Source organism: Xyrauchen texanus, chromosome 49 (assembly GCF_025860055.1).
Source record: "Xyrauchen texanus isolate HMW12.3.18 chromosome 49, RBS_HiC_50CHRs, whole genome shotgun sequence".
Classification (NCBI taxonomy): Eukaryota; Metazoa; Chordata; class Actinopteri; order Cypriniformes; family Catostomidae; genus Xyrauchen; species Xyrauchen texanus.
This window is the reverse complement of record NC_068324.1, coordinates 7,557,023-7,581,079: the sequence shown is the minus strand read 5'-3', so window position 1 is coordinate 7,581,079 and position 24,057 is coordinate 7,557,023. Positions and strand designations below refer to the sequence as shown.

At 37.8% G+C, this 24,057-nt stretch overlaps 1 protein-coding gene across 1 annotated transcript in view; it reads left to right on the top strand.

Moving 5' to 3' along the window:
* Positions 1 to 24,057, top strand: part of LOC127640471 (NT-3 growth factor receptor-like) — a 245,771-nt gene that overhangs the window by 169,468 nt on the left and 52,246 nt on the right. Inside the window, exon 12 of the mRNA XM_052123066.1 lies at positions 22,404 to 22,592. Coding sequence (XP_051979026.1) covers positions 22,404 to 22,592 — 189 coding nt within the window. The remainder of the gene's footprint in view (positions 1 to 22,403; positions 22,593 to 24,057) is intronic.

Below are 24,057 nucleotides of genomic sequence, written 5' to 3'. Positions count from 1 at the left end.
TGTTCTGTTTAACAAACCAAGATTTTGTTGCATTCATTTTAAACATAAGAGCCATTCAATATTCTATATCTGCTAGCCTTGTGTATAAAAACATTACAGATAGAAATATTTGCTGGGTGGGAAGCTTTTGCTTTAATTAGCTTGAGAATTAAGTAGAAATCAATTACAGACTCTGACTATTGACCACAGTTGAACCTTTTTTCTATCTTTCCCTGACAGTGGAAGTCCTTCCTGTTCTCATAATTAGCCTTTACTACATTTGCAAGAGCTTTACTCTGCACACACCTGCACACACACAAGAACACATATACAAACACATGCTAAGAAACAGCCCTCTCTGCAGGATATTGATCTAGTCACTCTAAGTAATTGGCTCTTTGCTTTTCAGTGCACTGTTTGCATGTCGCTTGCCATATGTGAGGCATAAACATCTGGGCCTGAAAAGATTCTGGTTAAGTAGAATTGGTATAAAATAAAAAGCATATTTAACAGGCCATTGATTTCAAAGAGCACATTGCCTTAAAATGAACCCTATTATTATACATGTTTGTGTTCTTATTGTGAATGAATCATCAGTGCATGTTATCGGTATAAAACTACAAATGTCGTAGCAATCTTTGACAGTTATGGGCTTTTCTCGATCAAGACAGTTCCTGATGGGTAAAATCAAATTCTGCCCAGCATTTTCATTGAATGTCCTTTTTCAATAGGAAATATGGCACATTACAGAAGTAGCTGTCAATGGTACCATAATTTGTTTAAGCAATACAGTGATGGATAGCAGCTAAAGGTGCGTACACACTGCCAGCGACTCCATCCCATTCATTTTCAATGAGAGCACAGCGACTTCCGGCGACACGAGCTGTCGCGACCGTTGGCAACTAGATGTGGGCGTGTCCAGCGACGCGACAAAGTTGAGACAAGTTCGACTTTATTGAAATGAAGAGCGACTTACGGAAGCGACAGCCAATAGGAGAGAAGACGGGAGAGCTCACGAGATCCTTCTCTCTCTCTCTCTCTCTCTCTCTCTCTCTCTCAGGTCCTGCTGTAACGGAAAGATGGATGAAAGGCTAATTCTTGCTGTTAGAAATTTTTCAGTGCTCTATGATATGTCTCTTCCCACGTACAAGGACATTTTTAAGAAAAATATTGCGTGGAAAGGTGTATCTGAGATCGCGGGGATTTTGTGGACCCAGACAGACCGGCATTTGCATTTTTGCCGCAGATAAACACCCGCTATGGCAAACAGCACGCCTTGTTTCTCATTCATCTTTGATATAAAGCATTTTATCTACTGATTCCATTTATATTTAGTCTTTTCCCTCCAAAATGTTTGTTTTTAGCGGCAAGAAAAGAGATTCGATGTCAACAGCAATGGAATGACATCTGTGAATGTCATTTATAAATGTTACTAGGCAACCAGTAGTGGGAACGCCCACTAGCGACTTCACCGCCAGCCACTGGCGAACTGCAGCGACAAAGTCGCTGGTAGTGTGAACGCAGCTTTAGATGGCATGAGCTGTACTTTATACAGTATATACAATGCATTCCTAGGATTGGGTGATGTTGCGAGCCAGATTCAAATGTGAATTGGCAGCATGAGCACCATAGCTTATTGTTACAATATTAAATGTGCTAACTACTAAGCCACAGTTCCTGCAATTTATGTAGACAATTAATTGTATTGGTTCTTCGAAACATTTTAAAGGTGAAAATGAAAGCAACAATGCAACCTTGCCATTCACTGTGAATTATTATCAGAGACATCACTCAAAATGTGCAAAACAGTGTCATAGAATTGCCAGCCAAGGGCACAAGGATCATTGCCAATGTTTTTTTTTACAGTTATAACAGCTAGGACACTATATCTCTCAAAGTTAGCTTTACAATGCCATAACAGTAATACAGATGATGGCCACAGTGAGAAGAGGGAGGAAAAAAAAAAAAAGAGAGAAAAAATGATTGTGACTCCTAGAGAATCTATTTTTCAGGCAGGCAGGTCTTGGTGCGTGGACAAGACACATAATGACCTCAGTCCATGCTGACTGGAACCACTATAATCTATAAGCACTACCACAAGTTCCTGTGGAATCTGGACAAACATCCAAAATATCAGTGTCCTAAACAAGACTGGAAGACCAGAACCATCAGCCAGAGCATAAAAAAGTGATTTTGGACTCCCACTGCATGCTGAAAAAAAAAACATTGGGATGTTTGTCTGCACTCTCTCTCTTTAAACGCTGTCAAGATACTGACAAGAATGAAAGACAGAAAATTTCATTTTCACTGGATTTTAGGAGATTTGTCGGTTCTTGTATTATTTTGTTTGTTCAAAAGAGGAAAAAATAACTAATAATTGTATTGGTGCAATGGTCCAGACACAGCTGAGGGTTGGCTTACACTGTGTGGGGTGTTTGAAACCCAGCAGGCTTCTTAACCTTGCTTTGTTTTGTGTATAGAGATTGCTTCAGAATAAAAATGAATTTGGAAATTATATAAGTATATAATTTATTTCTCATGTCAGTGTAGAATTTAAAAAGGCCCTCGCTGCCAAAAACTTGTCTTTATGGGTTAAGGAGTTAAAGGAGAAATGTTGATGCAATCACTTCAAAAGAAGTTCAAAATTTCAGATAGTTACTAGGCAGCAAATGCCTTGAATTTATCCACCCATCCATCCTACCAGCCACCGATCAGTCCGTCCGTCCATCCATCAATCATTCTGTCTGTACATCTATCTATTTATTGTTCTATTGTGCTATCTATTGTTATATCAATCTATCTTTTGTTATATTCATCCATCATCCATCCATTTTTCTGTCCATCCGTCTATATTTCTATTGTTCTATTATTGTTATATAAATCTGTCTAATGTGTGTCCCCATCCCTGCTGCTTTTGGCTGTCATCACAGAAGTCCTGGCAAGCGGGTCTTCCTGTCTGGATTTAACTGGCAGGTGGACAACTTGGCACAAGGCCACTCATTTATCAAGGAATTTACAAATGCTATTATATGCACACTTCGTTTTCAGGTTGAGTCTCTTGGGCCCTATTTTAAGAGCGCTAGCTCAAAAGGCAGCGCTAAGCTTTAAGTCATAAGCGCAAAGATATTAGGCATGGCAGGAAGTTTGGGTATTTTTAGTCTACGTGAAAGTGGGTTTGACTAAATTTTGTGTGGAAAGCGCTAATGGGTTGGATCCAGTGTCATTTTATTCTGAGGTTCTTCTCTGGTTATTGCAGTGTCTACATCCAATTTTATAGTCCATTCCCTCAAGCACCAGCGATTTAAACAAAGACAGCATGTTTATAAGAAGTTGTTAGTGTAAATGGACTACATGCAATGAATTATTAGAATATAAATATTTCTATGACAGTGACACACTCCTTTTATAAGCATAGAAAATATGATTCTCATTTAGGATTTGGATGCATGCTCTGTTAAATTATAATTTTATAATTATAATCAGGAGGACCACGGAGAGACTCTTTGAGGGAAAGAGGCATATCCTAGGAGGATTCAGCCTCCAAGAGCCTTTCAGGAAGCTGATAATCAGGTCGTGCTTTTCCAAATACTTTCCGTCTTCTGCGTCATGGTGCACCGCTATAGCAAATAACCTGAAACCAATGACAAACTAGAACTGAAACATGAAATTACTTTACAAGAGAACCACATGACATGAAACAGGAACTAGAATTCCAAAATAAAAGACATAAAAACAAAACATGAACAAAAACACATGTATTTTATTTTATATTTTTTTATGACAAATAAAAATAAAAGAAATACTCCTACACTCTGCCCACCCCTACCGGCTGTGCAGTGTCACATGCAAAAAATAACTCACTTCAGGGGGCACTGCAGGGGAATTTTGAATTTATATATTTTTTAAGCCAAGTCTTTCAAGTATGTGTCAATACTGAAAATGACTTTCAAAAATAAACCTACCCTTAAAAATATTCACAGTAGTAAAAAGTTTGATGACAAGCTCCGGTCCCCCATTCCATTTCTAATAAAACACACATTATCAGGGCAAGGAAAGGGACAGAGGGCAAATAAAGGCACATCTGAAGAAAAAGCTATTTGTTTGTCTGTTTGATGTCTTCTCAACGCCTTGGTATGTCATAGTACTGACATCAAGGCAAAGGTCATGTCAGTCTCAATGCACTGATGGCTTTGAAATGAAAAACCTTGAAATGTCTGAACAGTTTAGTGTCCGCTTTTGATTGTTCTGACTGGTCATTACAGTTCACCGATACAGACTGCAGTAGACAGAGCTGTCTGCAGTGGTGATTGGTGCTTTTCAAGAGTGGAGAAGCTACTGAAAGAAAGTCAGATGGATTAGAAACAACATGCGGGTGACAAAATAATGACAACATTGTCATTTTGGGGTGAACTTTTCCTGTAAGCAATCACAGCTGGCTTGTCAGGATGTAGAGAGGACAGCCGCACCCACACACATCTACACTGCAAACCGTAATAAGTTGACTCTACTCAACTGAAATGAGTAAACTTGTGACATTCCCTCAATTTAATTGAGTAATGGTGTGTACAAAACTTGTTTAAGAAGGTTCACTTACAACTTGGTGTTCATATAGATAATGTTCTGAGATAGTGTTAACATGGTCCGACTTGACCAAAGAGGGACCCGTGGTAACATAACTCTAAACAACTATTTACAACAAAACAACATAAATAAGACTACAAATGAATAAAAACCTATATAAATTCCTTTTAACAGCTATTTAAATGTCCCTATATGTTCCCTTTGACCAAGAAAATATAATTGAATAATTCAAGCACAAGACATTTTGGGTATTCCCCATAGCCTTGATTTTGTACTAAATAGTTTGTTATTGACACTTGATATCTTAAGTCTTTACATTTTTTAAGAAAAATAAGTTCAAGGAACATAGATATTGTATTTGAGATAACCTGACAAGACAACTTAATTTTTTCCAGTAATGACAACATTAGGGTTTAAAGTGTATGTGCTCTAACACCTTATGAAGGTTGTGTTTTGTTTCCTTTTTATTACTGACAAGAGGAAGGGCATGTTATCACAGCTATTCTTGGGATTAGCAGGCTTTATCTAACGATGTATAATGAATTGTGTTTATCTGTCCCTGTTGCTTCAATCGACACTCAAAGCATTGTGGAAGAAAAAGCAGTCCAGAGGGACAAGGTTCATAGAGCCACCTTATCTTGAAATTAGCTAGTTTTGTAGCTCATTGTGGAAGCAGGCTACAGTATGAATGCAGACTATGCAGACAGTGCACATTGGTTACATACTATTTGATTCTATTCAGTCAACCTTTCGTTATTTGCGATTATAAGGGTGGTTGAGATGCCTTCATTGCGAAAGAGCACTGCCAAAGATGGATGCTCAATTGAGAGATTTGAATACTATTTACTAAATGCATCATGTGCGAATTATCAAGAGAATGAAACAGATCTGTTAAGAGAATATAGCTTGTATTTATTTATTCTTTTTATTGATTTTTTTTTCAGTTTTCAAAAAAACTCTTGTTAAAGGTTCAGCAATTATATCAGCTGCAACTTTCTAGATATTTGAAAGCTTGTCAGGACCTTTCACATTACAAGTATTTTCACTGCAGAGGGCTAGAAGTATAATGTAGTGTTTCCAAGCAAAAGACTTTGCACATATTCTTATCCATTGAAAAGTTCTGTTTTGTTATTTTAAGAATTACTGACATGAAATACAACTTGCAGTGCCAAACTCTGGATTTTCACAGTTTAAATGTTTTACCCATATTATTTTTGTTTTCATTTCAATTTGTCTTTATTTATTTATTTATTTATTTGTATTAATATTTATTTAGTTAGTATATTTTGTTAGTTTTCATTCTTGATTGTTAGTTTAGTTTTAGTATTTTAAGGCTGCTAAAGATAATGTGCTAACTTATATACTTTTAATTTGTTTAATATCATCAAAAATGTTGCGTTATCACTATCCATGTTCAATGAAGGTGGTATGGCTGGGAGTTGAGTCTATAAAAAAATTATTCTTCAATTCCAATGTGTTAAGAATTGAAATTGGATTTGACTTTGCTCAGGGGAATTAAATCCGCTCTGGGGCATGCCATTACCTTTGATCATGCATACTGCCAATCATAAAAAGTGTGAATTATTTATTATTTTGTGCTTTTCCTCCCGTTTTTACATAAAGGAATATTCCGGGTTTAATACTTGCTATGCTCAATCAATAGCATTTTGGGAATAATGTTTACTACCCCAACAAATATCTATATATATATAGATATTTGGTCTCATCCCTCCTTTTCGTATTAAAAAAAAAGCAAAAATTGAGGTGGCATTGTGTGGCACTTACAATGGAATAGGGCTAGTTTTGGGGGGTTTAAATGAATAAATGTGAAGCTTGTAATAATAAAAAAAGCACTTATATTAATTCTTCTGTCTTTTTAACATGACTTTACGTAGACATGGCATCAAAGTTGTACAACTGGATATAACTTCAAACAAAAAAGATTAGTAAGTCATTTTATCTCACTAAAATCAAGATAACCTGCATATTATTTACATCTTGTGGCATACTTTTGAAACAGTTGAGTATTGTAATGTTTATGGATTGCTCCCATTCACTTCGATTGTAAGTGCTTCACTGTAACCCATATTTAAGCTTTTTTAAAAGAAAAAGAGGGACAAGTCGAAATAAAATTTTGTGGTACTCAACATTATGCCACAAATGCTTTCGGTTGAGCTTAACTTCTACTGAACCTGTAATATTCCTTTAAGAATCTACATAGATGCTAGAAATTGTGGAAAAGTTATAGAAAGCGGGTTGTAAAGTTTAAATTTTTTATGTATTTGTATACAAAACTAAAAATGAAATTTATTTTCTTATTATTTTTATTTTATTTTGTTTTGGTAGGAACAATAATGTATTTTAGCTTAGTTGTTACAGTTATCTTTTGTTTTTATTTTTATTTCAGTTAATGAAAATGTTTTCCATTTTTCATAATTTACTCTTCCTCATGCCATCTCAGATGTGAATGACTTTCTTTCTTCTGCAGAGCAGAATTATGATTTTTAGAAGAATATCTCAGCTCTGAAGGTCCATACAATGCAAGTGAATGGGTGCCAAAATGTTGACACTCCAAAAAGCACATAAGGGATTCATAAGTAATCCATTCTACTCCATTGTTTAAATCCATTTTTTTTTAAACGATATGATTGGTGTGGGTGAGAAACTTTTATGCTGACTTTTTTGATTTTTAGAGTTTCAAAATGTTGGCACCTATTCACTGGCAATTTATGGACCTGAGAAATTCTATTAAAACCTTAATTTGTGTTCAGCAGATGAAAGCAAGTATACACATCTGGTATGGCACAAGGGTGAGTAAATGATTAGAGGGTTTTAATTTTTGGGTATAACTATTCCTTCAATGCTAACAAAAAGCTGGCCGAACTTGAAACAGACAGGAACAGTGAACCAGCTAGTATGAAACGCTCATTTGTATTTATCATGGATCACATCCTGTTTTCTGAATTTAGGAGAAAATAAGCATATACCTCCCTTTTCTCTCTGGTAGAGGAGATGCATGCATTTGGCACAAAGCAAGAGGCTCTATCTCAGTTGCAGGGGGTAGCGCTGATAGAGGGGGCATGGGGAGGGCAGGAAAAGGTGCATTTATATGTGTTCATACTGCCTGCGAGCCATCTGATTAGGTGCTGTCATGCTGAGACATCCAGAGAATCTGTATTCATTTAGTCATGCACCTGCCATCCAAAGCGAGAGAGAGAGAGAGAGAGAGAGAGAGAGAGAGAGAGAGAGAGAGAGAGAGAGAGAGAGAGAGAGAGAGAGAGAGAGAGAGAAGCTTTTCAAAAGCTGAATGTAAAGACACTGGAGAAAAATGGATGATTGGGAGAGAGAATTATAGAATGTGAGGGAGGAATATCTTGCATTACAGTTTCTGCAATATACAGCATGTATAATGTTCATACAATGCACACAATCATGTGCAAACAAAATTTCTGTATGCATGGAATGATCTACCTGGTTGAGCTGCTTACTACATTTGCCAAATGTGCTGTGCAATTGGACCCATAGCCTTGGTCTTGATAGTGCCATATCCTAGCAGTTGAGGAATGGTAAAATGCATATTGCTTACTTTCTACCTCCACCATTGTCTCCTATCTCCTGTACATGGGTACTAATGAAACATCAGAAATGGACACCATTCAATAAAACCACACAGAGACTGGATGGATAACGAATGAGGGGGCTGGCCCCTGCGGTCCCTCCTGGCTCTCAGCTCTCCTCTGTCTGATTGTTTATCTGCCTTATGTCTGTCTCTCTGTCCCCTCAACTCCCCCGTGGTCTCTCTTCCTGTTATCTCTTCACCTGTCTATATCGCAGCATGCTCTTTCTTCTGTCTCTGCCAGCTCCTCTCTACCCGTCTACCTCTCTGTCTGTCTAGATCAGGGGTCTGCAACCTTTATGACATGGGGCTCTATTTTTTATTTTCCCGGTCAGTGGCTATGCCAATGATACATTCCCTTTGAAAAAAACAAATAAAAACATTTCAAACCAGCCTAAGATGTGTTTTCTGGCCTTAGCTGCTCAGGCTGGTCTGATGGCTTATTTTAGATGGTTTTGGGACACTTTTCAGCAAGTCAGGCTGGGAGACCAGAATAACAGAGATGCCCTACATGTTGGGAGCATACCACTATGATGCCTTCATTTCTGCAAAAATAAAAATAATTTTTTTTTATCACTTTTAACTAGTCTGGCTAGGAGATCAGCTCAGTATTATCACCCTTTATGACCAATGAATTTTCATGTCTTTTCAAGGACATTCCTTGGTGCTTGCTATTACTGGATACAGATTTTTTATTATTATTTTGATTAATTCTGATTTGCTAATTAATCATTCTGACCAAATTGTTAACCATTTCTGATTTGTTGAAAATAACTGATTCAAAAGAATGATTCACTAATAAATAAGACATCACTCTGGCTTGTTTTACTCTAAACATTCTCTACAAAAAATATCAATATTTACATAGACAATTAACTATTTTAGAAAAGAGAAAAACAAGAAAAAAAATATATATATTTTCACTATAGAAAATAGTGAACTATAAACTTTTTTGATTAAAATTCCATAGATTTTTCCAGACATGGAATACACGATTTCAAAATACCATTATATGTTCAGGTTTTCCATGACCGTGGGAACCCTGCTAGCTATACCAGCTTGGAAGACAAGCTTAAACCATCTCTGACCATCGTACAGCTAAGACCAACAAACCATCTTTGGCCATTTTTTTCAGCAAGGGTGAAATGCTACCTCTGTAGGCAACTCACTAGGTTTTGAAACATTGCAATTGTAGAGTTATCTCCTTTATTTTTCAGCTTCTCCTAAATCTCGATTTCAGGAGCTAGCCTATCTCTTTCTCCCCTTTTCTCTCCCTCTCTCTCTCTGCCTGGGGGTTCAGGGTCATTAACATTCCGCAGGAATCACACACCTGCCAACTACGTGAAGCCTCACTGCAGTGAGCACAATCAGCCAAATGTTTTCCTTGTGCTATAAATGTGTGTGGCTGTCACCATTCCAGTTTATATATATGTTCTCTGTTGTATTTCACTCCCTCCTTTTGGTTCCTGAACTCCTCTATCTCGTAAGATGCACCACGGGTGGTCTCTGAGTGTGAAATACTGCATAGAGAGTTCAGGTGCAAATGAGCGACAATGTCTCCTCACCATGTTCTGATTTACCATAGCTTTTTGTTGGATGATCATTCCAAGTTGTTGTAGGAATATTGGCAGCCAAGATGTATGGCCTTGCTTAGTTTTTCCATTTAGGGTGTAAACTGGGCAAGTGCCAATGGTGATACGGCCCAGGCGACAGAGGGTCATAGCAAGGTTACACGTGGACCTGACCTCTCCTTTGTGGAGCTATGATGACTGTGGGTGGAATTTTACAGGTAATGCTTCTGTCTGACTCACATGATGGATAAATGTTGTTTCAGGCTAGCAACTAGTCACTTGGGAATAGCTGCTAGCTATTGTTTTATTTTTTCTTATGCCATTTTAGTAGAGGCTTGGTTATTGAAACAGGACTTTAGTAGCTCTGGACGTCGATAGTTACACCCAAGAAAATCATTTATGAGAGGATTTTAAAGCTGTCGCATAGAAAAAAATGGAGAGATCTCTCTAATAGCTCAATTATTTCTCCTAGGGAGCAATGGGATTAAATGAAAATCAAATGGAGATTAAATGAAAAGCATAAGTTGTTATTTACTTGAAACACAACTGAGAACTCGATTAAGTCTCCTAAGCTATAAAAATGGCAACCTCTGAATAATCCATTTTCCTTTTGGGTTGTTCATGGACCAAGCTTATTTGCATTTTTATTTATTTATTTGTTGGTTTTACAGTGAATGTATAACCAAGATCTGTTCCTCTAACCGAAAGGGTGGCTTTGCTTTTGCTGAGTGTAGAACATTTCAGCCATGCAGGTCTGTGAGTGTTCGCATTCACACTTTGTTGTGATTCACACATTCAAAACATTCCACGGTTTATTTTAAATGAACATGTGGGCAGTGATAGCACAAGAGCAGTTATCGGAAAACTGATTTAATTCCATTTAACATAGTCTTCTGCTCGCTGTTCACATTGTGACTTCTAGACCTTGAGGAAGACTGAATATGTCAATGCCAGTAAAGTGACATAGGCAGCATATTTCTTAACAAGAAAGACAACACGACTTATGCCACCAGGAATTTCCATGCTGGTTAGTGCTGGTTTGGTACTGGTCTAGCTGGTGGACCACCATAAACTTGTTGGTCACCAGCTAAAAATGCTGATCAACCAGCACAGCCTTTCTGATGAAGCTGCTTGACCAATCCATGGCTTGTAGACCAGAATTAAAAACACAACTTATGCTGGTGACCAGCAGTGGTGGTCTTCTTATCAACACTTTATGGAAGAATTTGCAGAGAAATTATTTCTGTTTAGGTTTCGTGCATGAAGCCCAATTCATTGTACTATTGTGTACCTTGCCAATGAAACACTGAAAATATATCTTTCCACAAATGTTCAGTGGGCAGAAAATGAACAAAACATGTTTTATGGGGGCCTGGGTAGCTCAGCAAGTATTGATGCTGACTACCACCACTGGAGTCACGAGTTCAAATCCAGGGCATGCTGAGTGTCTCCAGCCAGGTCTCATAAGCAACCAAATTGGCCCGGTTGCAAGGGAGGTTAGAGTCACATGGGGTAACCTCCTCATGGTCACTATAATGAGCGGTTCTGACTCTTGAGGCGAGTCACTACACCACCACAAGGACTTAGAAAGCATTGGGAATTGGGCATCTACAAATTGAGAAAAAAACCTGTTTTGTGAAAATAATGTGACCTAGAACTCTACGACCGTCTGACATTAAATGGACTGCATTTTTAGCACCTTTTTTTGTTGGTGTCAAATTAGATATGTTGTCAACTCTTAGTAAGGTTTACACCATTCTAAATCATAGTCTATAATTCAGACTTTGGTTCTGTTCATCTTCACACCGAACAGGCTTTCGCTTCTGTCTGCACTGTTTAAAAAAAAATTCAAATAAAAATTCTATGTAAACATGTGCACAGACGTGTTTGTCCATTGAATCTTTTGGAACGTCTGGGTGTTTTTCCAGTGTCTTGCACAGGAGCGGCACATTTTTAAGATGCTATGCCAATAATAAAAATACATTAGAAAAACGTGCCTTCCACACTGAACACAATTTTGCATCCTTTTGCACTTCTATCAAACATGCGATAGACAGATATCGTTGATCGTTGTGTTGTGTCTCACTGTTTTTTTCAGTGCCTTGCATAGGAGCACCGCATGTTTTTAAGATGCCATGCGATATAAAAATAAATAAATAAAAAATTTCAACTTTTAAAAATGCATCTTGCGCACTCAACACATTTTTTGTGCCTGTCCGTGCTTTTTTAAATTGTTCTTCTATGTAAACCTGCCATGCAAACAGTTGTTGCACATGAACATCTCTTTTAAGTTGCAATGTCAATTTAAAAGACATTCAACTTTTAAAAGGTATTTTGCACACCGAACAAGTTTTTTGTGTCCATCTATGCTGTTTTGCAGTAGTTTTTTTCTTTGTAAATATATGCTAGACGTTCTTGACCGTAGCACTGTGTCTCGCTGTTATTTTGCATCTTGCGCAGGAGCGCCATGCTTTTTAAGATGCCATGTCAGTTTAAAAGAACCTCGACTGTTAAAAAAGCATCAGTAACTCTTATGTTGGAACCTTTTGAATGGAACCTTATTTATAAAGATTTACCAAAGCGTCTTACAAACTGAACACGTATTTGTGTCCATCTGCACTGTTTCTTTTTTATGTAAACAATAGACAGACATTTTTCATCGTTGTGGCACATATCTGTTTTTTCAGCATCTCGCGCAGGAGCAATGCATTTTTAAGATGCCTCTTCTTAATAGCCTCTCCAAAAAAGAAGTAAAATTTGTTTTTTAAAAGAAGTAAAATTAAAATGTTCTGCCATTTACACCTAAAAGTAGATGTTTATTATGAAGATGTTTCAGTGTTGTGCTAGTGTCTTTTATCCTGCAATATAATTGTATTTCTCTCACACACACTTGCACACATATTGGGTGAGTGCACACAAGTGTGTGTGTGTGTGTGCCTGATTGATTTATGCCTGCATAGATTTAATCACTGTGTGTTGCCTTTGTCTCTTCGTCTGTCCCCTCAGGTGGCACGGGTGTACTGTCCTTCCCCTTTAACTCCTTTCATAGAGCTATAAACAAAATGCACATTGAATGCTGGGCTGACAAATTTCCAATGGCCTACTTTTTTAAGGACCATAAAGATGACTGACTGCTTTTATGTTCTTGCCATTTTGTCATTGTTAGTCCCAACACTGGGGGTGCTGGCACGAGATATTAATTTGTCCTCTACCAGCGAGTATGGGCCGTAGCTCTTTTGACTGGACTCTCTTTCGCTGATTAGGTGCTTGCATTGTTTTAAAATCATGCCGCTTTTGACTTTTGCTAAAAGAATATTGGATACATTATGTTTGCTGTGATTGCAAGAAAAATGGTGACGGAGCTTAAGCCTGCGTGTGGTGCTCAATTCAGGCGAGTTTGAGTTTGGCTCCTGTCTGGTATTACACGTTTTTTTTCTACCTTCCCTATCAAGAAAAACACAGATGCATTTACATTTGGCTGAGTCACATTTTTTATGCTTCTCAAACCATATCCTGAGGTGATTGAATTGATGTCCGTCTCAAATTCATCTTGGAGAGGGGGCTCTTAACTTGTTTTTTTCATGATAGTATAGCTATTCAATCATTAAAAGACATGTACTGACTAGTTGTTGACCAATATGGGTTTTTTAATGTCCAATGCCGATATAGTGGCTGATAGACAGATACAATGCCGATATATCACACAATTGTAAATAACATAAATATAAAATAACTTAATAATAAATAATAATAAACTCCTATTTAGAACTATATTTACTTAATTTGCCAATTAAGTAATTTACCAAAATGCAGGACCTATAAATTGAAAGGGTGCTAAATAAATTGAATTTGGGAAATGGACCTCATTTGTTGCTGATTTCCTCTTCAGTGGGGACGCCTCACAGCAGAGACAACCGCAGAGGAAAGATGGAGAGATTATGTGGAGGAATTTTTCATAGAGTGCCTCCTTAAGTAATAAACAGCTCATTCGCTAGGGATGAGACACAGAAATATGCAATTACTTTAAAAACAGTGCCTTGGCGGTTATCTCAATTTTATTTAGGTGGAACTGATTAATAGTATAACAGTGCTTAGGCCCTCAGGTGTACTAAGGACTTGGCAGAGTGCTTCAATATACTTTAAATTTACAGTTTGTTTTTAATGGTGCTTGCTAAGTCAAGTGTCACTATTACTATTGCTCACACTTAGGGTAAGGGATTTTTAGAAACCTCTAATACAAAGCAGTAGAGTTCGACATATGGAGAGCTTTGGTATTACTTTTTCTAAGCAACTGGATTGACAATTTCTATCCATGATAAAAAGTGCTAATCAAAAAATCTGCCATTTTAAACATCAAATATCTTGTGATTGGCTGTGATTGTGCCACATCACAAAGTTTTATCGTATTCAGTGTGGACAGACAAATTGCTTGTCGCTGGAATCTTATCTCAACATGTCTGGTTGGGACACTGTGTTACGCCACATCTTGACTTTCGAAGTTTATTTTTACCTCAACATGTTTGAGGATATTTTGTGCAAATAATCTTTGAGTCTAGACATTGCCTAGCGGGATGCAATTGAGGTGGTTTTTCGAAGAGAAATGTGGCAAGTTGAAGACTCCATTGTTGTTGTCTGCCTTGCAGGCAATCAGAACACTGGGGAGCCGATTTATTGTGTTCATATTCTCTGTTTAGCCAACAAAAGTGTTTTGTCATTGCCGCTGACACCAAGGGGCATCGCAGATATAGCTGGACATTTCACAGATCAAGAAAAGAATAAAGGAAATGACTTCAGGCCATTACTGAGGTTTTCTCAGGAATTGAGCAGAGGAGACAGTATAATTACGAGTGCAGGAAGTGGCTTGAGTCTTTTATTTTCCAGCCTTCTTCCAATCCCATTCATATGCCTAGGAAAGTATAAATCATTCGTTTCCCATGTCTGTAGCTCTCAGTCTCGCTTGTTCTCTTGGGGGTGAGGTAGTTTGGTGTCAATGCAGATTGTTGAGATCAGAGGAAATAATGTGAGTAATTTATTCTTGCAGGTCTTCCGTGGCTGCTTTGCATCGCAATCAGTGCACAATTGCCATAAGAGAGAAGTGGGCATGGATAGTGCCTGTTTTATCTTTTATAGCTACCTGATATACAGAGATGTGCAGGGTGCACTTTCAACATCAAAGGAAGTGACATCAACTCTAGGAAAATGGCATTCAAACTGAAGGGTTCTGATGCCTTTATAAACAGGATCAATCGTCCCCTGTCACCTTAGCTCAGATTTGGTCCCAGCAGTTATGAGTATATAGTGTACAGAGTGAGTAAATGAGAAAATGAAGGAGATAGTTAGAGAGAAGTAGATGTGTTTGATAATACTTCTCTGTAAATGATAACCTGTCCAGCCCGACACAGCAACACTGACTTAACCAGTGGTGTCAGATTGGGGCAGGGATATCTGTTTATCAGCCAGTGGAAAACAAATTTTCCAGTGGAGGGATTTGTATTTTCCCGCGACCCTGTACACAGGATAAGCGGTTGACGATGGATGGATGGATGGATGGGATTTGTATTTTATCTTATGGAATCTGTTTGAAAACAGTCATTTGTTTGTGGAATTCTGTTTGGTGACGCTAATGGCACAAGAATTCTAGGCAATCGTAGTTATGATATTTGCTTAAAAACTGTGAAAATGTCCTGTTAACCAGAGCCATGTTTAGGGACCAAAACGTCATAGAGACTTGTGACTTTTTTGATTAGTAATGCCATAGCATATCTACCACATAGCAACGTACTGAAAATCACTCAGAAAACCCTAGAAACCACATAACAATGTACTAAAAGCACTCAACTTGGCAACAGCATAGCAATGTAAAAACAAATACACTCATCAATGGCATTGAAATGCACACAAAGACAAAGATCCCCCATTTAGCCTTAACAGACTGTAGGGGCAAGTGCTGTTAGCGAGCACCTATGAAGGCCGGAACGGTACTCAAGGGGGTGGGTGGCCAGCACCACACCTGACCGCCTTTGTCCCCCCAGTGGTGATGTTTTACACACCACACCAGGTACTCATTTTAGGCTGAGTTGACCTAGGGGAGGCCCGGGACCAGTTCAGATAATCATCTGAGGTGTTGGCCATGAGCAGGAATTGAACGTCAGGTTACCAGGTTCGTAGCACAGTGCGCTAACCGCTACACTACCGCTCCGCAAACACCCTAGCAACCACATAGGAACGTACTAAAAAACATTTAGAAAACTCCAGCAACCACATATGTATGTGCTAATACCATTTAGAACACCCTAGCAACTGCATTAAAAACCACTCCAAAAAATTTAGCAGTCACATAGCAATGAACTAAAAACCACTCAGAATACCATAGCAACACATTAAGAACAACTCTGAACACCTAGCAATCGCATGTGATGCCCTGGCAACCACTCAGAACACCCCAGTGACCACATACTTTGGCAACACACTAAACATCCACTAAGAACACCTTAGCAACCACATAGCAATGCCCTGGAAACCACATAGAAATGCCCTGCCAGCAACTCAGAACACCCTAGTATGGTGGAGGGGACTTTTGCATGGTCAATACTGCGCTCATGTTTTCTTGAGAAAATGTAAAAATCAAATTCAGCTAAAATAGCAACCGATCTCAGGATCACAATATATCAGGTATTCTCAACTGAGTGTCTTTTCCACCTTAGCTCAGTTCTAATAGAATCACACTGAGCCAAAGACGTGCTAACCTGTTTTGTCCCCGTACCTTATAGCAGAAACCGTTCACTTGTGACGAGTCCCACTTGCCTCATTTATAAATGATGGACAGCTCCTGTAGATTCCATTATCATATTTTGTCTGTGAACCAAGCATAAAATTAAAGAACTGTAAATTGACAGAATTTTACAAGTTTAAAATGGAGCTCAGTTCTGAGATACACCCATGTATCATGCAACACTGTCACTCACATGGCAGACACTGTGTTATGTTGTTGTTCTACATACAGCACAGTGATAATGTGTGCATAAGTGTGAGTTTGTATGTGCAATGCATGTCTTAAAGTGGGAACGGAGGACTACCAAATGTATTTTTAGAGCTAATTAAGAACTGTGCGAGACAACTTCCTGTTAACAGAATTCTGTTTGATAATCAGCCCAGACAAGGGGAAGCAAATTTTTGTGTTTTTAAACAAAGTTGGAAGCTGAAATAATGTTTTATATTTTCACACTTGGCTGGAAGTTTTGTTATACAGTATGTATGGGAGTTTCCGGGTGTAATGTTCACAGAGCGTTGCTGAAGCAAGTTTTTATTTTTGGTTGTAAATGATGTTATACAGTCAACAGGAATACATATTTTATTGACTCAATCCCCTAACCATAAACCTAACCATCTGGAGTAAAAATATCATTTGAGTGTGAAAATGCAACCTCTGAATCACGCTTAACAATGTTTATGTGAACACAATTTGTTCCTGGTCGCCATGGGACCAGAACCAATGTCGCTTAGGTTGTTCATGCAATGTTCGCTATCAGTAGCACTTGAGGGAAATGTGTTCACTTACTGTAGATTGAGGCAAACATTTCCAGTCTTTTGAAGCCAACAAATTACTTTGAGGAAAATACAAAATGTTTTGCTGTTATTTGCTGAAAGTGAACATGCCCCACACCGTAAGTTATCTCCTTCATTCACACGTGTGCATATTCAGTCATGTCAAATATCATTGGTTCTCCCAATAACAATGTTTTAAATTGAACATGTATAAGATATTTTAACTCAAGATAGAAAAAAAAACATACATGCTTGGAATGAGTAAATGATGACAGAATTGTCTTTTAAAACTCTTCCTTAGGTAGATGTTTTTGAAGAAACATTATACAGTACGGTAACATTATATAACATTATATGAATAAAACAATATCATCCCTGTCTTTTTTCTTTTCTTTTTTTACCTGATATATATCCTGACATTCTTTTCAAAGTTTCCCTCCATGGCTACAGGGGTATTTCTGTACTGGATAAATGCCCATATGTTGATACTCTCAGCAATCCATCACAATTCTGTCACTTCCTGTCACATTTCAGCCCCTCCCACCTCATAGCAACCCCCCTCAACTGACTGCCTGGAAAAAGCTGACTGTTGTCTGGCCATCTTGCAATCTTATTAAATGGCCTTTGTTCTTCAGTTGCAGAAGTAGAAGAAAGGATTTTGCCTTGGGGGCAATAAATAATTTTGGCCTTGGGGAAAGTAAAACATAATTCATAATTGAATTTTTTTTTTTAAGTGCATTAGGTGACTCTCGATGTACACATAGCGTAGCCTGAAAATATCAAAATGTATTATATTTATATGTTAGTGATGGTGCATTTTTATTTAAAAAAAAACAATATTTTATTTTGCATTACAATTGTAACCATTTTTTGTGGTTTCAATTTTCTTTGTCATTTTGTCAGACAGTTCTTTAATCCTTTAAATATAACACAACTGGGTGTTTTCTAAATTTTGGACACTTAAAACACACTTACCATACATTGAAGTCCTAGAATAATGTTTACAGAGATGGTCCATTTTCTGACCAGTCACTTAAATTGTTTCCTGCACTTTATTAATAGAGTTCCTAACTAGAAATGCCAAAAAGCAACATCGAGTGAATGCAATCTTCAGTTCACTGTGCCAGCTGTAAAATAGGATTTTAAAAGTGCCATTTGATATGCTTTGTGTATTTATTCGTGAAGCGTATTTACAGCTGTGCCTGACCTTGCGCATCTCTAAGTTTAACCTAAAGATATTAAAGAGGAATTTTAAAGAGTAATGTTCATCTTAAGCCTAATGCATAATAATATTAATGCAGCTATTGTAAAAACAACTTTTAATTTCTAGGATAATATGAAGAAAAAACTATAGAGCCTGTAACTAAAAATAGTTTCATTAGTCCTTTGCTCTTGACTCTGGCAATAAATGTATCATAGTCATTACAATATGAAATGTGATTAATTGAATATTATCAGGGTGATGGGTTTCAAAATCAGGGCTATTTATGTTAGAGCCTTTTTCACCTTGCAAAACTCCTTCTAGTGTTTAAAAAAAAAAAAAAAAAAAAATGTAAAGCTTATTTGTCTTTTAGCTTGCCCGAGGCTTTCCAATTAAGAAAAGAAAATCATTTTTAACAACCCAATTAGCTGAAGGGGTCATTTGACAGTTAGCTGAACGTTGCCTCCTGTCTTAAAGTCTAAAACTAATTAAGACTTATCTCCAAGATTTCCTCTTAAATATGTCACAGCCAACCATTGTTATTGTCCCAAAATTGTCTCATTACATTTGGATTTCAGCTAGAGGTTCACAAAGGCCAGTATAAAATCAGATAAAAGTCATTTTATTTAGCAGTTCAGCTAAAGAATAATTTTACATTTCAAATTAACCCTTGATGAACACTGGTCAAGAGAACAACGTAGTCCCCATAGTAATACATAGTGATTAAATATTTGTCATTAATTTAAAGTGTGTATGTGAGAATATCCTTTATATTATATCGTATTATACAGTATATAAATATTATAATATAATATACAGCATTTATGTAATTCAGTGAGTCATTATTTTACTATTTAACTGTCAGACAATTTAAATAAACAAACATTAAAAATATAACAACATTTTTTTTTTCAACACTGATTGTATTTATTTATTTATTTTTTGCGAGATACATGCAAATGCTTTTTTAACCCTCTTTCTACAAAAAGGAAATTACATTTTCCGTGATAAGACTGAATAGCTCTTTTATGATTGTTAATTAAAGAGTTAGTCATTGTAATGATGCATTCACTCCAAAGGGTACACATTTAAATGTAGTCATCCTTTTGCTATTTGCTACCTCATTTTTATGTAGTTGTTGGTTTGTTTACTTGTTTGCACTTCAATACGTCTTTATGTATCCAATTCCCTACCCATCATGATACCTGCCAAGAGAGATGAATGTATATATCTAATCCCTGAGGGAATGAAAAACACTCTTTATTTCTTTCTCTGCATTGCTGTATTGTATTGCTCACACTGAAATGGCTGTGCTTATCTGCAGATTTTAGTCATACCTGCTTTGTGTACTATGACCGCTCTCTTAAAAAAGTTAAAAAGTGAGGCACAGTATAGCATTGTATCTCTATATGTGTCCAGTTCAATCTTTGGCCTTGTGTCAAGATGTCTCACCCCATGAACTGAATGGCCTCATGAATCTTCCTAAGAAGGAGTCATGGTCAGACTTAATAGCCGCTTTTCCACTATTGGGCCAGTGCAAGCCAGGGCCATAAACTGGTCAGTCAGGGTCAATAACCTTCGGACCACAAACCACAAGACCATAATTGGGCCAAAAGCCCAGCAGCGTTAAGTTAGTGATAAACATTCACTTTTATTAAATGATCTTGATCGATGAGTCAAAGTTCCTACATTACAAGATATTAAAGCTTGTTTAACAAACGTTTGCAGAGACTGGTGTTCAAAACATAGTAAATTAAACTCTCTTGATGATTGCACACCTGTAGCACAAATGCTAGCGTAGCAGCACTTTTTATCAGTTGGGTTGCTAGGAAGCCATCAAACCCCTGTTATGCTAACAGGAGTGTTGCAGTTTTAATTGTTTAAACATCATTTTCCAAGCATCTGGCAATTTCATTTCTTTATGGTCGGATGTCGGAGAATTCAAGTAGGAATATCCCACATCAGACTTTTCAGCGTGAGTGTCTCGCTAAACTCCTCCTATGACTTTGACCACACCTCAATTCCCAGTTGGCCTTTTTTGGCCCAAGAGTAATTGGCCCCGAATAAGCCCCGAGGAGGCACAGTTAAGCTCGGAAGGAACAGTGGGAATACAACTGGCCTTGGCACGCACAAGCACGCCTTCACTTGGACCGGAAGTAGAAACGCGGCTATTGTCATATGCAAAGACCTTCACAGTCTTAGTTGTCCTGCATGCTTTTATTCATTCTCAGCATATATTAACTTGTAATTCTCGAATTTTGGTTCTGATTTTCCCAGTTAAAGCTGACTCATTTATGAATTACAGGCTTGCAGGCCTGAATCTTAACGTGGGTGTATTTTGCTATTAATGCAACTAAATTAACTGATAATGGGACTTTGGGAAACTTGGAATGTCAGTGTTTCTGGTGGCCTGAGGCCACCACGGCTCAGACTTCTGGGGTTAAGTCAGGCCAAGGCGCTTAATGTTTGCTTAAATGACAGAGCAGGGCTGAAAGGCCAGTCGAGATATGAGAGATAACGTTTATTCTGATAAATGAGCCTTGCCCGCCTTTTGCTTTCAGACGTATTATGCTGCATTAATTTTCCATTGAAGTCATTGGCTTGATGGAGCACAACAGAAAAGAACAGATTGCAGGGGTCCTGAGACCCATTTTTTAAAGTTGGACTATTTTCTACTTGTCACATCATCTTAAAAACCCAACGTAATGCTCAGAAAAATGTGTGCGACACAACACAATGGCAAAGACTTCCATCTAAATGTGTACGGCTATAGCGGCAGTGCTTTAAATGGGATGAATTTAAAGGCACAACTTTCACAGAAAGTTCTGTCACACAAACTTGTAAAGGTTTATGCAAAGCATATTGTCAGCATGCTAATTAAAACACAGCCACATTTATATATTATATACAGTATATGATGTATATATATATATATATATATATATATATATATATATATATATATATATATATATATATAGTACTGTGCAAAAGTCTTAGGCACATTTCATAAAAGCATTTGTCTTAAGATGGTTATTTATATCTTCAGCTTTAGTGTGTCTATAGGAAATATAAATGTTAGACTCACATACAATACTTTTGCAAATAGAAAAGTTTAGAATAGAAGAACAGGGAGCCCTGCAACAGATATCGTGGCCCCCACAAAGCCCCCCACTGGACATTGTGTCAGTCTGAAATTACATAAAGAGACAGAAGCAATTTAGACAGCCTAAATAGATAGAAGAACTGTGGGGAATTCTCCAAGAAGGATGGATCATCCTATCTGCCAACAACCAAGAAAAACTGTGTTCATGTGTACCTAGGAGAATTGGTGCTATCTTAAAGGAAAAGGTAGTCACACCGAATATTGATTTAGCTTTTTTTTTATGTTTACTGGACTTTGTATGACATTAAATGATAAATGAAAACTATTTATGGCATTATTTTTGAAGACATCCTATATATAGGATAATATATATACATATATATATATATATATATATATATATATATATATATATATATTAAAATTAGTTAACCTCATTAATCGTATTTAGAATTTAGCACTCTAAAACAGGTAGGATTGGCAACTGTTTGCCACGTGAATACAGGACACTTAAGCATTTTGAATGCTTAAATATGGGATGTTACTCCGTGAGAACAGGTGGGGTCGCCCTTCAGCATTTGTTGGCTTCAGTACGGGATGTTTTGCTTTATCCAACTAGAGAAAGGTCCCACTTGAGTGCTTTGCCACTTAAATTCGGGATAGTGGGCTAAATTATGCAAAATTATGAGATGTTTCAGATAATTTAGGACAATTGGCAACCCTAAAAACAGGACTGATAACCGTATACTGCTGCTGTGTGAACAGCCCTTTTGACTGACTTTCTCTTCTTCTTCTTCTCTACAGGACCAGTGGCTGTTATCAGCGGCGAGGAAGATTCAGCCAGCCCCCTTCACCATGTCAACCACGGCATTATAACCCCATGCACCCTGGATGCCGGGCCAGACGCTGTTGTGATTGGCATGACCCGCATCCCAGTTATCGAGAATCCACAGTACTTCAGGCATGGGCACAACTGCAACAAACCCACCACATGTGAGTACCAAATGGGCACTGTTCTCCCACAGCCCTCTTCCCTCTTCCTCTTTGTCCCCTTGAGTCTTTTCCCAGCCAAAACTGATTCAATTAAATTCTGAAAACTGTTGCTGTTTTAAAAGCCCATGAAAGCTTACTTATTACAGTGAGTTGCAGTGGCATTGACTGTGATTTGTGGAATTTCTGTCCTTGCCTACATTTTTACAGTGTGCTCCGGAAGTGCGTTAATCTACTGCCCTTCACTCTAAGGCTCATCACATTTTTGTGCACCTGCTGTCATATTTAATAAAGTAAATTGGGCTTAGGCTTAAATTCAGGTCATCTGCAATCAGGCCTGGCTCCAGCTCTAAGAGGCGATAGGACCCGCCAGGTGGGCCGAACAGTTGGAGGGGTGGGTGTAGGAGTAGTTATCAAGGTGGGCCAAGTTCAAGGCCCCCCTGTGGAGCCAGGTCTGTCTGCAATGTCCCTCATGTGCCTTTTAAGTTTTAGACAAAAGCAAATGTGTGATTCAAAGAGAGAGATGGTGAAGTGGGAAACAGGAGTGTGAAATATAGTTCATATTTTTTAATTTAAGAAGAACTTCAAGGGGGGTCTCAACCACGTACAGTAAGTGAATGTTTTGTTGGGTTACAGTCTTAACTGTAAGGAATGAAATATACTTCAAGAAAGTTCACAAGCTCAGATGCAGACGCTTGGCCAATGCATTGCCAACGTGGAGTCCGGTTGAACTTAAAGTGCTTGAAGTGCGTTGGGGGCATGAGCAAACATCAGTACTCAAGAGGGCGATAGTGTTGCCTTAAAATGTTTTTGCCATAAAATATCACGTGTTATTATTCGGGTAAGTTTTATAAATACTGTATATTGACTTTAACTTGTTCAGTAATATTCTTTTCGAACTGTTCTGCCATAATAGTGGTTGACGAAACATCACCATAGAGGTGGACAGTTCACACTTATGTCCACTATAGCAGCATTTGCACGATAACGGCAAAACTGAAAATGTAAGCTGTGCTTGTGTTGTGTTATGAATTGTGCTTTGACATATTTCAGAACGCAATGTGGCACGAAATCCAGTTTGCGTAGGTAGAAACATCTGCATTTACAGTTCGAACCAGCAACCTTCTGATGACCAGTTATGTGCCTTAGCCCACTACGCTACCACCACTCAACATTTCGAGCAGAACAGTAATTTTAGTGGATCACTTGTATTAACCTGAACTGCAGATGCTCGTGCTTCTCATAAGTGTCCCTACATGTTGATATCAGACACACTGAAGAAGATCCATGAAGTTCTCGATCGGACAGTTATTTCTTTTTAAACCGCTTGTAACCGGCAAAATTTAAACACTCGTTTTAGCGCTCTGGTTGATTGATAGATGAGAGGTGGTGCTTCGCTGCTGCCAGGACGCATTCAGGATGGATTAGTGTTCACACATCAAATGCAATGCAGTCACGTGCATTTTTT